Genomic DNA, 14,568 nt, shown 5'->3' on the forward strand with positions numbered 1-14,568 from the left:
TATATTCAGTATTCTTCGCCAGCACCACAATTCAAAGGCGTCAGTAATTCTTCGTTCTTCCTTATTAATCATCCAGCTTTTGCTTGCATGTGAGGCGACTGAAAAACACCGTGGCTTGGGTGAGGTGCACCTTAGTCTTCAAGGTGACGTCTTTGCTTTTCAACACTTTAAAGAGGTCTTTTGCAGCCAATTTGCCTAATGCAACGTGTCTTCTGATTTCTCGACTGCTCCTTCCGTGGGTGTTGAACATGGATCCAAGTAAATGAAATCCTTGACAACTTCAATCTTTCCTCCGTTTATCATGATGATGTTTATTGGTCCAGTTGTGAGGATTTTTGTTTTCTTTATGTTGAGGTATAATCCATACTAAAGGCTGTGGTCTTTGAGTAAGTGCTTCAAGTCCTCTTCACTTTCAGCAAGCAAGGTTGTGTTATCTGCGTAATCCTGGTTGTTAATGAGTCTTTCTCCAGTCCCGATGCCCCGTACTTCTTCATATAGTCCAGGTTCTCAGATTATCTGCTTAGCATACAGATTGAGTAGGTATGGTGAAAGGATACAACCCTGACACACACCTTTTCTGACTTTAAACCATGGAGTATCCCCTTGTTCTGTTTGAATGACTGCCTCTTGATTTATGTACAGGTTCTTCATGAGCTTTGTATGCTTTCGATATTTTAGTTTTTCTTTAATTTTATTGTGCTTTAGATGAAAGTTTGCAGCTCAAGTTAATTTCTCATTCAAAAATTTATACACATATTGTTTTGTGACATTGGTTCCAATCTCCACAATGTGCCAGCACACTGCCTGGGTTCCCTGTGTCCATTCGTCCAGTTCCTGTCCCTTCCTGCTTCAGTATTTTTGGATGGCTCGAGGTCTGTGTTACAGCCTAGCATGTGGTCTATCGTGGAGAACATTCAGTGTGCACTTGAGAAGACTGTACCCCGCCATCCTGGGCGGGGTGCTCCATGGCTGTCCAACAGAGTTAGCTGGTTTACAGTGCTGTTCAAGTCTTTGTTTCTTTGCTGATCTCCTGCCTAGTTGGTCTGTCCATTGTTGAAAGTGGGGTGTGGATGCCTCCAGCTCTTACTGCTGAGTTAAAGGAGTAGAAGTTAGCACTAGAACATGCCCGCTTTATACAAATGAAAGCCGCAAGGAAGTCCTGCGCCAGACCTGTTAGGTGCTGGGGGCTCGGTAGTGAACAAGCCAGCTCCTGAAAGGCTCACCGTCCCCTGGGGGAGGCAGACAAGGGCAGACACTGGGGGTGAGTGCAGTGGAGCAGACTGACGCAGGTGGCAAGTTGGAGGGACAGGTGGCGGCAGCATGTTCCTCAGATGGGGCAGCACAGGCCTGTCCGAGGAGGGGACACTAGAGCTGTGGCCTGAGGGGGGCAGCCAGGAGCATCATTCACTGAAGCAGAGTGGATGATGGGGCTGGCAGCCAGGGGCAGGTCACAGAGGGTCCTACAGACCCTGATCCGGTGAGGGCTGCGCTGCTGCGAACCCTAAAATGCCAACATATCCATCTGTCTCTCTGCTGGTGGCTCGGGCTGTTTATTGTGGGGTATGGTAGGAACTGGAGCAAATACTGAGAAATGAGGAAAAGGTCCAGCTCAGTCTGAAAACTGACCCTTTGGAGCTGGGCTCGAGGCATTCTGTGACCTGGTGTCTTGATGCTAGCGGTGCCCCGTGTCCTCTGATACGACCAGGTTTCCGTGAATCTGTGCCCTCACCCTAGGGAAGGTGGGCTCAGTGGTACGGCCAGGTTTCCATGAGTCTGTCCCCTGTTCTCTGAGTTCCCCTCCCTAGGGAAGGTGGCCCACCGGGGCAGTTGCCAGGGTCAGTTCTGTGCATAGTGCCTTGTGTGGAATGGCCCTTGCTGGTGTTTCCTGTGGCTGCTGCAACAAACGACCCCAAACTAGGGGGCTGAAGAGCACGAAGATCTAGTCCCTCGCCCTTCTGGAGACAAGAGGTTTGAAATCATGGTGTCGGCAGAGCTGCACTCCCTTACAGAGGCTTAGGGGCCTCGTCTCTTCCGGCCCCTGGTGTCCCCAGGCGTCCTTGGCTTGTGGCTGCATCACTTCCCCGTGTGTCTCTGTCAGATCCCTCTCCTCTGCCTTATAAGCATGCCTGCTGTTGAGTTCAGGGCCTACCCCTGTCCAGCACGATCTCGTCTTGAGATGCCTGATTACGTCTGCAAAGACCCTTTTTCTAAGTGAGATCACGGTCATAGGTTCAGGAGTTAGGATGTGACTGATACCTCCTTGAGGACCACATTTCACATTTCACCCACTGTGGTCCTCAAAACTGTGTGTCTAGTTCTTCGCCTTTTTTTCAGAATGCCACCTTCTTATTGGCCAGTCGATATCCAGAAATAGACTTCAGTGTCCACTTCTGGCTCTCTGGGAACATGTCCCCTCCACCGGGTCCTTGGCCTGGTTCTCATCCCCAAAAGAAGCTTCAGGCCCTCCTCCGGCTCTGACTGGCTGTCTCTCTGTGACGTGCGTGTTTCTTTCCACAGGAAGACATGGGGATGACGTACGCGGAACTCTCTGTCTACGGGAGGCTCCGGAAGATAGCCAAGATGGGGCCCTACAGCATGTTCTGCAAACTGGTCAACATGTGGAGAGACAGCTGCACCCCACGGCAGGTAGAACGCTCGGTGGCCCTTCCCCAGGGTACAAAGGATAGGTAGAGCCGCCTTTGTGGTGGTGGACTTGACTCCCAGGAGCAAGTAAACATAGCATGGCCTTAGAACCACATGACTGTGTTTCCCACAGTCTCACTCTCGTCTCGCGCTGACCCTTTGCCCTAACTGAATTAACTGGAGTGAGGTTTGACTGCACCCGGCTATTAAAAAAAGACAGTTGGCTCATGGCGACCCCGTGTGTGTCAGAGTAGAACCGTGCTCCGTAGGGGTTTCACTGGCTGATTTTTCAGCAGTAGGTCCCAGGCCTTTCTTCCAAGGCACCTCTGGGTAGACTCGAACCTCCAACCTCTCAGTTAGCAGCTGGGATGCCTCACCTAGGTATATGTAATATCAAAAAGCTCTCCCCGCTCCCCTCTTCTCTTTTTTTGTTGAGCAGTTGAATAGCAACATTTCTAGATTCTTCCATTATGTAGCATTAGGTCTTCCTTTCTAAATAATAACAACATGTAAAAACAAAAGCTGAATATAATATCCAACAGCCCCTTCCAAAATGCTTGAGAAGGAATGATACACTGTTTTTTCCTATTTAATTTCTTTGTTAAACACAACATGGAGCCACCCTTTTTCCATCTTACTGCAAGAAGAAAATACAATTAGGTATAAACTATTAATTGCACAATTTGATCAAGATTATTTCAGTTAGATCCTTTAGACATTGAAATACATAAGAACTGGATTTCTTCTTTTGCTGGTATTTTCTTCATCATTAATAATTCTTCCCTGATTCTAGATCCCAAAATATAGAGTATCCATTGGTAGAGAACTATAGGATATTAAAAACCAAACCAGTTATCATCGAGTCAGTTCCAACTCGTGGCAACCCCCTGTGTGTCAGAGTGGAACTGTGCCCCGTAGGGTTTTCCATGGCTGATTTTTCAGAAGTAGCTCACCAGGCCTGTCTTCAGAGGCTCCTCTGAATCTCTGGGTGGTACAAATGGTTTGCATTCAACTATGAACTGAAAGGTTGGTGGTTTGGATTCACTCAGAGGTACCTTGGAAGAAAGGCCTGGCAATCTACTTCCGAAAAACCAGCCATTGGAAACCCTGTGGAGCACAGATCTGTTTTGACACACATGGGGTTGCCTTGAGTCAGAGTGGAGTTGATGGCAAAGGTTTATTTATTTATTTTTTTGGTTTATATCACATTGTTTTTAGAAGTCATATCGGACTCGATATGTCCGTCATACTGCAAGAGTTTATATCTCAAATTATCACCACCTTCCCCTTTTCTGAGGTCAGGTTGTTGCTACTTGCCCACAGTTTGTCGGTCTTATAAGGGCTGAAGCTGACAAACAGAGTGGCCCCATGGGACAGCACAGGGTAATCATGAAAACATCTTCCTGGGACCCCTCCTCGTGACCTGAAGCAGGATCATGGGGGTGAGGGGTGAGAGTCAGGGAGCCCACAGTGTTGGATCTCACCCTCAGGCCAGCCCGAGTGCTGATATCTGTCCCCCTGCCTTCAAGGAAGCTTGTATGCAGCAGCGCAGTGACCGGTTAACTATTTTCTTGTGTAATTCAGAGTGACACTCATAAAATCTCCAGACTTGGATCTCTGGAGCATTGCTAACTTGAAGCCCTACGCTCTGCTTGCCCACCAGGTGGCTGAAAAGGTGAAGCAGTTTTTCTCCAAGTATTCGACGAACAGACACAAAATGACCACGCTCACCCCGGCCTACCACGCAGAAAGCTATAGCCCGGATGACAACAGGTTTGACCTGCGGCCGTTTCTGTACAACACTGGCTGGCCGTGGCAGTTCCGGTGCATAGAGAGACAGGTGAGGCCAGCAAGGGACGTTTCTCTGCTCTTGAATACCTGGAGAGGACGTCTAAGCTCATTTCATTGGAGGGTTGAAAAGCCTTTTTTATGTGTTGTGGTTAGGTGCCATCGAGACAGTTCTGACTCACAGTGACCTCAAGTACGATAGAGAAAAACAGTGCCTAGTCTTGTGCCATCCTTACAATCGTTGCTATGTTTGAGCCCATTGTTGCAGCCACTGTGTCAACCCAACTTGTCGAGGGTCTTCTTTTTCTCTGACCCTCTACTTTACCAAGCATGATGTCCTTCTCCAGGGACTGGTCCCTCCTGACAACATGTCCAAAGTATGTGAGACGAAGTCTTGCCATCCTTGCTTCCAAGGAGCATTCGGGCTGTACTTCTTCTAAGGCAGACTTGTTTGTTCTTTTGGCCGTCCGTGGTAAATTCAATACTCTTCGCCAGCGCTGTAATTCTAGTGTATCAATGCTTCTTCGGTCTTACTCATTGACCAGCTTTCACGTGCATTTGAGGCGATTGAAAACATCGTGGCTTGGATCAGACGCACCTTATTCCTCCAAGTGACATCTTTGCTTTTTAACCCTTTAAAGAGGTCTTTTCCAGCAGGCTTGGCCAGTGCAGTATGTCATTTGATTTCTTGACTGCTGCTTCCACAGGTGTTGAGTGTGGATCCAAGAGGAATGAAATCTCCTTTTATATACCCCATGGTATTTTTAAACTGTTCTTATTTCTACAAAGGGACCAAAACCAAAACACCAAACCAGTTACTGTTGAGTTGATTCAGCTCTTGGTGTCAAAACAGTGCTGCATACAGTTGTCAAGGTTGTGACCTTTTGGCGGTGGATCACCAGCCCTTTCTCCCGAGGCGCCAGCCTTTTGGTTAGCAGCTAAGTGTCCTTACTGCTTGCACCACCCAGGGACTCCAGATACTGTTTGATAACCTGCTTTTTTTACCCCGTGACTGTGACCACCTCTTGACGTGACTCGGTACATCCCGGCAGCATGGTTGCTGAAGTCTGTGTACAGACTGGATGTGCTCACGAGGCTTCTCCCCATGTGGCTCCCCTTTCTAGGTTCTACAGCTCGAGGGGAGCGGGCAGCAGGACCTCGACAGCGTGGACTGAGGCCGGTTCCTGCCCGGGAGGGTCCCGGATGCTCCGTGGGCACCACTGGTGGCCAAGAGTGTATGCCCCCTGCCAGGGAATGGTGACAAACTGTTCTCGTTTAACCCTTCGAGCTAAAATAAAAGAGAGTACAATTTTTTACTGTTTTCTTGAAGCATGTGCTTTCCTGCCTTGGGGACCTCTCTCAGCAAGTGCTTGAAATGAAGCCAGCTGGGGCTAGTGGGGCTCCAGGGCCGTGGTGGGCGGGGCTCTGGGCTGGGCGGGGCTCCGGGGTTGGGCTGGGCGGGGGCTCTGGCCGGGGTGGGCGGGGCTCCGGGTCCGGGGTGGGCGGGGCTCCAGGGCTGGAGTGGGCGGGGCTCCGGGGCGGGGGCATCAGCTGTGCGGCACAAACAAGGATGGTGTGTCCAGGCAGGGAGGGTGTGCCCTGAGCAGAAAGCAGGAGAAGACCTCTCCTCCCACCCCCATCTGCATTCCTGTCCTGGGGTCCAGAGGGTCCTGGGAGACAGTCCCCGGAGAGCTACCTTCCTGGGAGCCTGGAGACCAGCTGTCCTTCCTCCTGTCCTGGGCCCTGTCTGTGAGTGGGGGACAAGTGTGGAGACGGGTCTGCCAGCACTAGTTGCCATCGAGTAGATTCGACTGGGGGCTACCCCGTGTGTGTCAGAGGACAACTGTGCTCCACAGAGTTTTCAGTGGCTGATTTTTCAGAAGTAGGTCGCCAGGCCTTTCTTCCAAGGCACCTCTGGGTGGACTCAAACCTTTCAGTTAGCAGCTGGCATGTTAACCATTGGTGCCACCCGGGAACTCCTCAGCTTCCAGTAGCTGCCGGCAGTCCTTGGCAGCACTTTTCCCTCCTAAGCCATTGTCCATCCGTGTCTCCCATTCCTGGAACCCCATGCCCCTCCCTCAAACCCAGGAGCTCAGCAGCAGCTTCTCCCTCACCCCGTTTCAGTGATGCAGAGTCACCCAACATAGAGATGACCTTTTAGGGAGTGATACAAACCCATTCACGCCTTATTACCTCCAGCCTCTCTTCCGGAAGGGTCCTGGCTTTGTAGAACCAAAGACCCGCTAAGGTGATTATCCTAAAACCCAGGAGCAGTTTGCTCTCTAGGGTGAATGCAATCATCCTGTCCACAGGAGAACAGAAATAAAATAAAACAGCAGTTGAAGCTATTCTGGGAGCTGAGGGGGCCCAGGCACCCCCAGATGGCTCAGGATAGCTGGAGGGGAGATGGGTACACACCCTTCAGGGCTTTTTTTTTTTTTTGCTTTGTGTTTGTTTTTATATTTAAAATTTTTATTGTGGTAAAAAATATATATATAACAAAACATTGTCACTTTCACCATTTTTAAGTGTACAATTCAGTGACATCAATCACATTCACCAGGTTATACAGCCGTCACCACTGTTTGCAGAAGTTTTTCATCCCCCCAAACAGCAACTCAGTGCCCATTAAGCAATAACTCTCCCCTCTCCTCTCCCCCAGCCCCCGGTAGCCACTAGTCTATTCTCTGTCTTTATGCATTGGCCTATTCTAGATATTTCCTATCAGAGGGATCATACAATGTTTGTCCTTTCCTTTCTGACTTACTTCACTCAGCTTAATGTGTTCAGGGGTCATCTCTGTGGTAGCATGTATCACGACTTCATCTCTCTTTATGGCTGCGTAATATTCCGTGGTCTGCGTGAGCACGTGGTGTTTATCCATCCATCCGTTGGTGGACGCTTGGATTGTGTTCATCTTCTGGGTGTTGCGAATGATGCCGCAGTGCACACTGGTCTCTCAGTCTCTGAGTCTCTGTTTTCAAGTCTCCTGGGTCTCTTGACCTAGGAGTGGGATTGCTGGGTCACACGTTAATTCTTGGGGTAGCTTCTTGAGGAACCACCTAACTGTTTTCCATAGCAGCTGCACCATTTTACATTTCCATCAGCAGTGCACAAGGGCTCCCGATTTCTCCACATCCTCACCGACTCTTGTTATTTTCCCATGTTTCTAACAACAGCCATCCTAGTAGAAGTGAAGTGGAATCTCACTGTGGTTTTGATTTTTCCCCTGTCCCCCCAGTCATAGAGCAGTGACCAGTGCTTGGCCACACGTGATGTAACTGGCTCCTCTCTGCGTCCAGAGCCCGGTCACAAAGGATCGCAGGCTCTTCCTAAGCCCCGGTCACAGACGAGAACCAGGCCTCCTTCCTGGAGAGGGAAGTGACCCTTTATGTCAAACACGGAGCTAACTCAGTCTCAGGAACCTTCTCATGGCCACCTTGGCGATGGTGCTGAGATCTAAGATACTGGAAAGCTCTATAAGTCTTTGGCTAAAAACTTCCACTCAGAGGAAAAACCAGCCTGAGAAGACCACACGAAGACCTCAGGTCTCACTGAACAGAGTTTATTGAACTCCCCAAAACCATGGACGGCTTTATGTTGGCCATTCAGGTATCGACTTGGTCAGCAGAGATTTATTTCACTGGAATTTTAAAGACACAAAAGAGGAGAGAGTTTTGAGAAGGGGCTAGTACCCTGCAAGTCTAATGCATCAGAAGTCAAGAAGGAAAATCCGTGGTAAGACTCCAGAATGTACCTAGAAAAATGGGTGAAGGACAAGGACAGACCATTTTAAGGAGACAAATATACATGCAAAAGGAATTTAGCATCACTAGTTATCAAACAGAACCCCTAGGGGTGCAAATGGTTAAGCGCCCAGCTGCTAACCAAAAAGTTGGCAGTCTGATTCCACCCAGAGGTGCCTTGGAAGAAAGGCCAGGTGATCCACTTCTGAAAAATCAGCCATTTGAGAACTCTGTAGAGCGCAGTTCTACTGTGACACACATGGGGGTGCCATGAGTTGTCGACTCCACAACACCCCGTAATTATCAAAAAGTAAAAATTAGTGTGAGTTCTAACAATGTGGCAAAGATTAAAACAAGATGCTGTGGCGTGATGGATGGATCGCTTTTGTGTAGCCTCTAGTCATTGGTCTCGTAACTCCCATCCCGAGTGATTGGGCAGACTGTGTGATAGGGTAATTGTGGCCACCAAAGGGATTGGTCAGTTTTGCCATCCCACTGGGTTTGAAATGAGCCACCCCAGAGGCGGGGAAGAGAAGATCCCACCACCACCAAGGAAGAACAGCCAGGAGCCAGCATGTCCTTTGGACCCGAGGTCCCTGCATTAAGAAGCTCCTGGACACAGGAGAAAGACAGTGAGCTGTAACCCTGAAGGTGGCAGAGAAGCGGTGGCAGGAGAGACCAGGCAGCAGGAGAGGTGTGGTGGGTTTCCTGGCCCACAGAGAGAGAAAGCTGAGTGTCTTTGGGCAGAGGCCTAGGGCAAGGGAGAGGCATGTCTGCAAGCATGGCTGGGAAGAGCCTGTCCTGAAGGAAGAACCTGTCCTGATGCAGGCCTGAGTGTTCCTGAGCCTGAATTGTAACTGTGACTTCCCTAATAAACCCCATAATTACGAGTACTGTCTGTGAGTTCTGCACGGCCGTTGCAATGAATTATCAAACCCAGCAGAGAAGTAGAGAGTGCCATGGGAGGGACGGCTGGTGTCACAGTGGCTAAAGATAGTGGAGAGAGGGGGCGTGTCTGACCGCTGCTTCATAGGAATCAGCCTTGGGCTGTTGATCTTGATTCTCCTTCCCCCTTGGGAGGTTAGAGGAGGTCAGCCACCGCTGTCACATCATGTTTACAGACACTGCATAGTTGACGAGAGTGACTTTATAGCTACTTTCCAAGCTTGCCGAAGGACAGCTTGACGATGTTTCCAAAGGCTTAAAAAATGATTTTTTTTTAACACACAAAAAATCTGCTTCTAGCAATTTCTCCTGAATTTTTGTACAAAGCGAAGATTATGAGGGAAACTTGCTTGGGGATGCTTGGTTGGGGGAGCTTTTTCGTCTTGGAGATACGAAGTGGTCACTGAAGAGACTGTTGGGGTCGAGTCCAGAGAAGCGGAGAGGTCCACTGCTTCTGTTCTGCCAGTGGGGGGCATCTTCCTGTCCTCACCATCCCCTGCCTCTTCACCCAGGGCCCTCTGGAGCACCACCCTGAGGGGCCCCCACCACTCCGGCCCCGTAAAGCCCCCGATGAAGAAATAAATGGCAGGGTTGACTGTGCTGTTCAGGCAGCAGAAAAGGAGGCTGATGTTGAGAGAGACTTTGGCCGCGCTGAAAATGTGGAACCTGATGGAGCTGAAGGGCAGACCGCAGAGGAGGAACACCAGGACAGTGAGCAGAACCACCAAGGAGAGCTTTATGGGCTGGGGCCTCTGGGAGCTGATCCGGACCTTCACGAGTAACAGCAGACTGGATGCGCCCATGACAAAGAACAGGAGGAAAACCCACACGGTGGTGATGGTTTCAAACGTCTGGCAGGACTCAGACTCAGGCTTGGAGAGCTGACCGCAGGCGTGGCCCCTCACTAGGTTTATCAGAAGGGTCAGAAGCCAGAGCAGGGCACTCACTATGGCCGACAGCTGCTTTGGGCAATGACACCGATACCAGATAGGGAAGAGGACAGACAGACAGCGCTGAAAGCTGATGGCAGTTACGACAGCCAGGCCAGTGAAATACGAGAAGAACCTGAGCACCGTAAATATACCGGGAAGAGGGAAACAACGCTCTAGGAAAGGCTTTAGAATCTGGCGGACAGAGAACACGGTCTGGAAGCAAAGGTGAAGGAAATCTGCGATAGCTAGGTTGAAGATATAGATCGAGAATGAGCTCTTCCTGATGGACAAACGGACAAGCCAGATGACAATTCCATTCCCCACCAACCCACAGAGGGCCACGACCACCGTGAAGGACCAGAAAATCGTTTGGTCAGCAATGTCTGCCCTTGGAGATGTCCCTGTGTCATTGCTGGAATTGGAACCGTTGGTTGTCAAGCAATCCTCGTCCATGGTGGAGGGATCTGAGCTCAAGAAAACCTTGCTGGGCTACTCGGATCAGCGGGTTCTGGGTACCCTGGGAAGACAAAGATGGGGGAATGCAACTTCAGGCAAGTTGGGAGTGTGCTGCTCCAGCTCCCCTCTTCTCTCCCCCTACCTTTTCTCCTCCCTTCCCTTTCCTTCTCTTGTCTCCTCCTTCCTCTTCTTCTCCTTCCTTCCTCGCTCTCTCCCCCTTTCTCTTCTCCTTCCCTCCCTTCCCCTCCCCTCCCTTTTCTTCTCTTCCTCCTCCTCTTTCTTCTCTTCCTCCTCCACCTTCTTTCCCTCTTCCCTCTCTCCCTCCTTTTCTTTCTCCTTCTTCTCCTCTTCTTCTTCCTCCTTCTCTTTCTCCTCCTCTGCCTTTCTCTCCCTCTCTTTCTCTCCTTCCCTTTCTCCCTCTGTCTTTCTTCTGCTTTCCTCTCTATACCTCCCTCCCTATTCCTCAGTGCCCAGTCCTACAGGAATCAAGTCTACAATTCCTATTTGTTCTTTGAAACTCAGCTCAGGAATCACCTTCTCCAGGAAAATTCTCCTGACTCTCCACTGCTGGCCCCACTCAGAACTTGAGATTAACATTCTCAGAGTACTTTCTTCTCTCACAGGGTTAGAACTCAGAGGACTTTATAGGGACTGAGAGAGAAGTCTGTAAAGACTCCCAATTTGGGCTGTGGGTTAGGTGGATTGAAAAGCAGGCTTTGAGGGAAGGAGGTGAGTAACAGGTAATGAATTCATTTTTAGCTGTGTTGATTTCGGGTTGTTAGTGAGACACCCAGGTGAAGGTGTCCGGATGGCTGTTGGATGTGTAGGCTGGAATCTGGGGAGACAGCTCTGGTCTAGAGGTACAGATTTCGCAAACATTGTGATGTAAGTGATAGTTGAAGCCACTAAAGAGGATGAGGTTCTCGAGAGGAAAGAGGAGGAGGGAGCCATGACCAGAGCTGGGGAAGAGCCTCGTCAAATGGACGGGCAGAAAAGGACCAAGTGAAGGAGACTGAAGTGCGAGAAAGAGAACACAGGAGAGGGGGAGGCCCAGGAGCCAAGAGCCGAGGGTGCTCTGTAGTGCAGTAGCAATTCCTTGGGTGCTTGAACTAGTGAAAAGTAGTAATAGCATGAAGGATCAAGCATATTTTAGATTATTGTAGATTTTAGATCCATAATGTGCTAGTGGAGTCCCCGGGTGGCACCAATGGTTAAGCACTCAACTACTAGTGGAAAGGTTGGAGGTTCGAACACACCCAGAGGTGCCTTGCAAGACAGGCCTGGCAATCTGCTTCCAAAAGGTCACAGGCTTGAAAACCCTATGGAGCACAGTTCTACTCTGCACATGTGGGGTCATCATGAGTCAGAATTAACTCAATGGCAACTAACAACAATGTGCTAGTAACAATATTCTAATGAAATGGAGAGTAGATCACTAGGAGATTGATATCACCAAAGATAACTTTACTTCACTCACCAAAATATCCTGGACACTGTCTCCAGGGGGAACCTGTTTCTGAAGGCAGGGCAGGCTGGTTTGGGGGCTGGAGGATGGTCAGGATACCAAGGCCGTCTTTGTGTTCTTGGTTCTTGGCCACTTCTTTCAGGAGCTGTGTGACCGCAGGCTTCAATAGTATTCCATTTCAGACTTTCATGGCTTCAAATGAGGTGTCTTATCTCTAAGTGCTGTGTAGTCCTAATGCAGAAATGATACAAGTCATTTCTTGTATCATTGGTTGGATAAAATGATTGGGTGAGGATGCTGGGGTAGGGTGTGGGGCAGGGTGAAGGGTAAACATGTGTTGGCTAAAGTTGTGTAAAACACCACTGGAGAATCCCACGTCCGGAAGGTGCAAAACCCATTGCTGTCAAGTTGAATCTGACTCAGCAACCCTATAGGACAGAGGAGAATTTCCCCGTAGAGTTTCCAAGCAGCAGCTGGTGGGTTCGAACTGCCAACCTTCTGGTTAGCAGCGGAGCTCTTCACCACTGCACCACCAGGGCTCCTTATGATACAGGCAGGCATTGGTGTTCCCTGTGAGCTGTCAGACTGAAGTACAACATGTGGGAAGACGTTGGCTAGTTTGATGACCGAACAGTGACTATGTAGAGAAGAAATGATGGAAATGCCAGACTGGAGAAACCCAGGAGAGCACAGAAACTTGTTGAAGCTGTTCCAGACACAGGCTTAAAACTCTTGGGAGGATGGGGTAAAGAGGTGGACGTATCTTACCTTGAAAGCCAGTACAGGAATACTTAGATGCGCTGGAGTTAGGAAGGACCTTCTCTGGAGAGTCTGATCTTGGAAAAATCAGCTCTGCCTTTGGACCACCAGCCTCTCTCAGGAACCTCTGGAGAAAGTGGAGGTCTCGGTGTTATCAGATTGTTCAAGGTCCCTTGTTTTTTCCTGTGTTGGGGTCATTGGCCAATCAGAGTCCAGAACTTCATCTCAGGAGAATATCTCCATATCTCTTTATGTGTCCCCTGTATTGCCTCATCCTCACATCTGGTCTCTGTCTATTCTCAGAATCATTCTCCTCCCATGACTTTTTATCTTGAAAAGACTTCTACCGCATGTTTATGTTGTTAGTTGTTAAGTAGACTGCAACTCATGGCAACTTGATGTGGAGCAGAACAAAATGCTGCCCAGTCCAGTGCCATCTTCACGCTCATTGGCATGCTTGAGTCCACTCTCGGGGCCACCGTGTGTTCTGACTGCCTTCCAATCTAAGGGGCTCATCTTCCAGCACTATACTGGGCAACATGCTGTTGTGATCCATAGGGTTCTCACTGGTTAATTTTTGGAAGTACATCGCCACACCTTTTTTCCCCGTCTGTCTTAGTCTGAAAGCTCTGCTGAAACCTGTTCACTATGGATGATCCTGCTGGTATTTGAAGTACCGGTGGCACAGATTCCAGCATCATAGCAACACGCAAGCCACCACAGTACAAAAAACTGACAGATGGGTGGTGGACTGTCAGAGGAACAAACAAATCTGTCTTGGAAGAAGCACAGCCAGCATGCTTCTTCGAAGCAAGGATGACGAGACTTCATCTCATGTACTTTGGACATGTTATCAAGAGGGACCAGTCCCTGGAAAAGGACATCATGCCTTGTAAAGTAGAGGGTCAATGAAAAAGAAGAAGACCCTTGACAAGATGGATTGACACAGTGGCTGCAACAATGGGCTCAAACATAGTAATTATTGTGAGGATGGCGCAGGACCTGGAAATGTTTCATTCTTTTGTGCATAGGGTGGCTATGAGTTGGAACTGGCTCAATGACACCTAACAACAAAAGCAACACAGAAAGTGCCAGACACTTTGCATCATGTAACGTTTGAGACTTTGAAATATCTGGTACATTCTGGGGACTAAGTCAGATTTGAGGATCCTTCTCTAAAATATTCCTTGAAATAAGCCCGGCAGAATGTCCTTCCAGGCCCACCAGACTCTGGGATGCTCCTCCTCAATTCATAAGATGCTCTGTCTCTGTCTCTCTTTCAAAGCCCCAACCTCTCACATACTCCCTGCATTTATCTACGACTCAGACTTCCTAGATGTAGCATGCCCTCGGTTCTATACCAAGCCTTCCAGGCAGGCCTCTGTGGGCTTGGTGGAAAGGGACGGTCCACTCCCTCAGAAGAAGGGAACTGCATCGGGGAGCTGAGTCACATCTTCATCTTAGAACTCGCATCTGCTCATGCCATGGCTGACCTCAAGCACCTGAGGAGAAAACAGCAGGGGTGAGGAGGATGGGGAGATAGGATAGTTCTGGCCAAGCTCCTCCTATGGAAAGAAACATCAGAAATGAGTGCTGAAGGGCTCACGTCATACCCTCTGGCTGTTCTGTACTTTTGCGGGGTCAAAATGGTCTGTCTCAGGCTCCTAAGGCCCCCAAGGGGTAAACATCCAGAAGTCACTCAATCATACCCTACAAACTCCCACCAGAATGATTTCCCTTCACTATGTCTAGGTTTTTACATTCAGTGGGATGAGACGTCTTTCCAATGACTAGACAACGTCTAAGGAGCCCTGGGGGTGCAACGGTTAAGTGC

The 14,568-nt window shown here is 49.3% G+C and overlaps 2 protein-coding genes across 10 annotated transcripts in view; one reads left to right on the forward strand and one right to left on the reverse strand.

Moving 5' to 3' along the window:
• Window positions 1–5,742, forward strand: part of NADSYN1 (NAD synthetase 1) — a 39,412-nt gene extending 33,670 nt beyond the window's left edge. For all 9 annotated transcript variants that reach the window (XM_049892790.1, XM_049892795.1, XM_049892798.1 and 6 more), the window contains 3 exons: window positions 2,518–2,646; window positions 4,307–4,483; window positions 5,556–5,742. In XM_049892790.1, the coding sequence (XP_049748747.1) occupies window positions 2,518–2,646; window positions 4,307–4,483; window positions 5,556–5,606 (357 nt within the window). In that variant the 3' untranslated portion in view covers window positions 5,607–5,742. The remainder of the gene's footprint in view (window positions 1–2,517; window positions 2,647–4,306; window positions 4,484–5,555) is intronic.
• A 48-nt stretch (window positions 5,743–5,790) lies between these two features.
• MRGPRE (MAS related GPR family member E) lies at window positions 5,791–10,507 on the reverse strand. Its single transcript, XM_049891877.1, has 3 exons — window positions 9,613–10,507; window positions 6,066–6,178; window positions 5,791–5,982 (listed from the first exon to the last, which is right to left on the reverse strand). Exons 1-3 carry the CDS (start codon window positions 10,505–10,507, stop codon window positions 5,791–5,793), a joined length of 1,200 nt encoding a protein of 399 aa, XP_049747834.1.
• Between the last annotated feature and the right edge of the window lie 4,061 nt (window positions 10,508–14,568).

The sequence above is a fragment of the Elephas maximus genome, chromosome 7 (genome assembly GCF_024166365.1).
Source record: "Elephas maximus indicus isolate mEleMax1 chromosome 7, mEleMax1 primary haplotype, whole genome shotgun sequence".
NCBI lineage: Eukaryota > Metazoa > Chordata > Mammalia > Proboscidea > Elephantidae > Elephas > Elephas maximus.

Bases quoted from the DNA above. Each gene is read 5' to 3' on its own strand.
- MRGPRE (XM_049891877.1), bottom strand. From the start codon at position 10,507: ATGGACGAGGATTGCTTGACAACCAACGGTTCCAATTCCAGCAATGAC. The intron at 6,179-9,612 runs GTGAGGACAGGA...CCCCACTCACAG, and splicing joins GGGTGAAGAGGCAGGGGATG to ACAGGGCCCAGGACAGGAGG. The intron at 5,983-6,065 runs GTGGGAGGAGAG...TGTGCCGCACAG, and splicing joins GGACAGGAATGCAGATGGGG to CTGATGCCCCCGCCCCGGAG.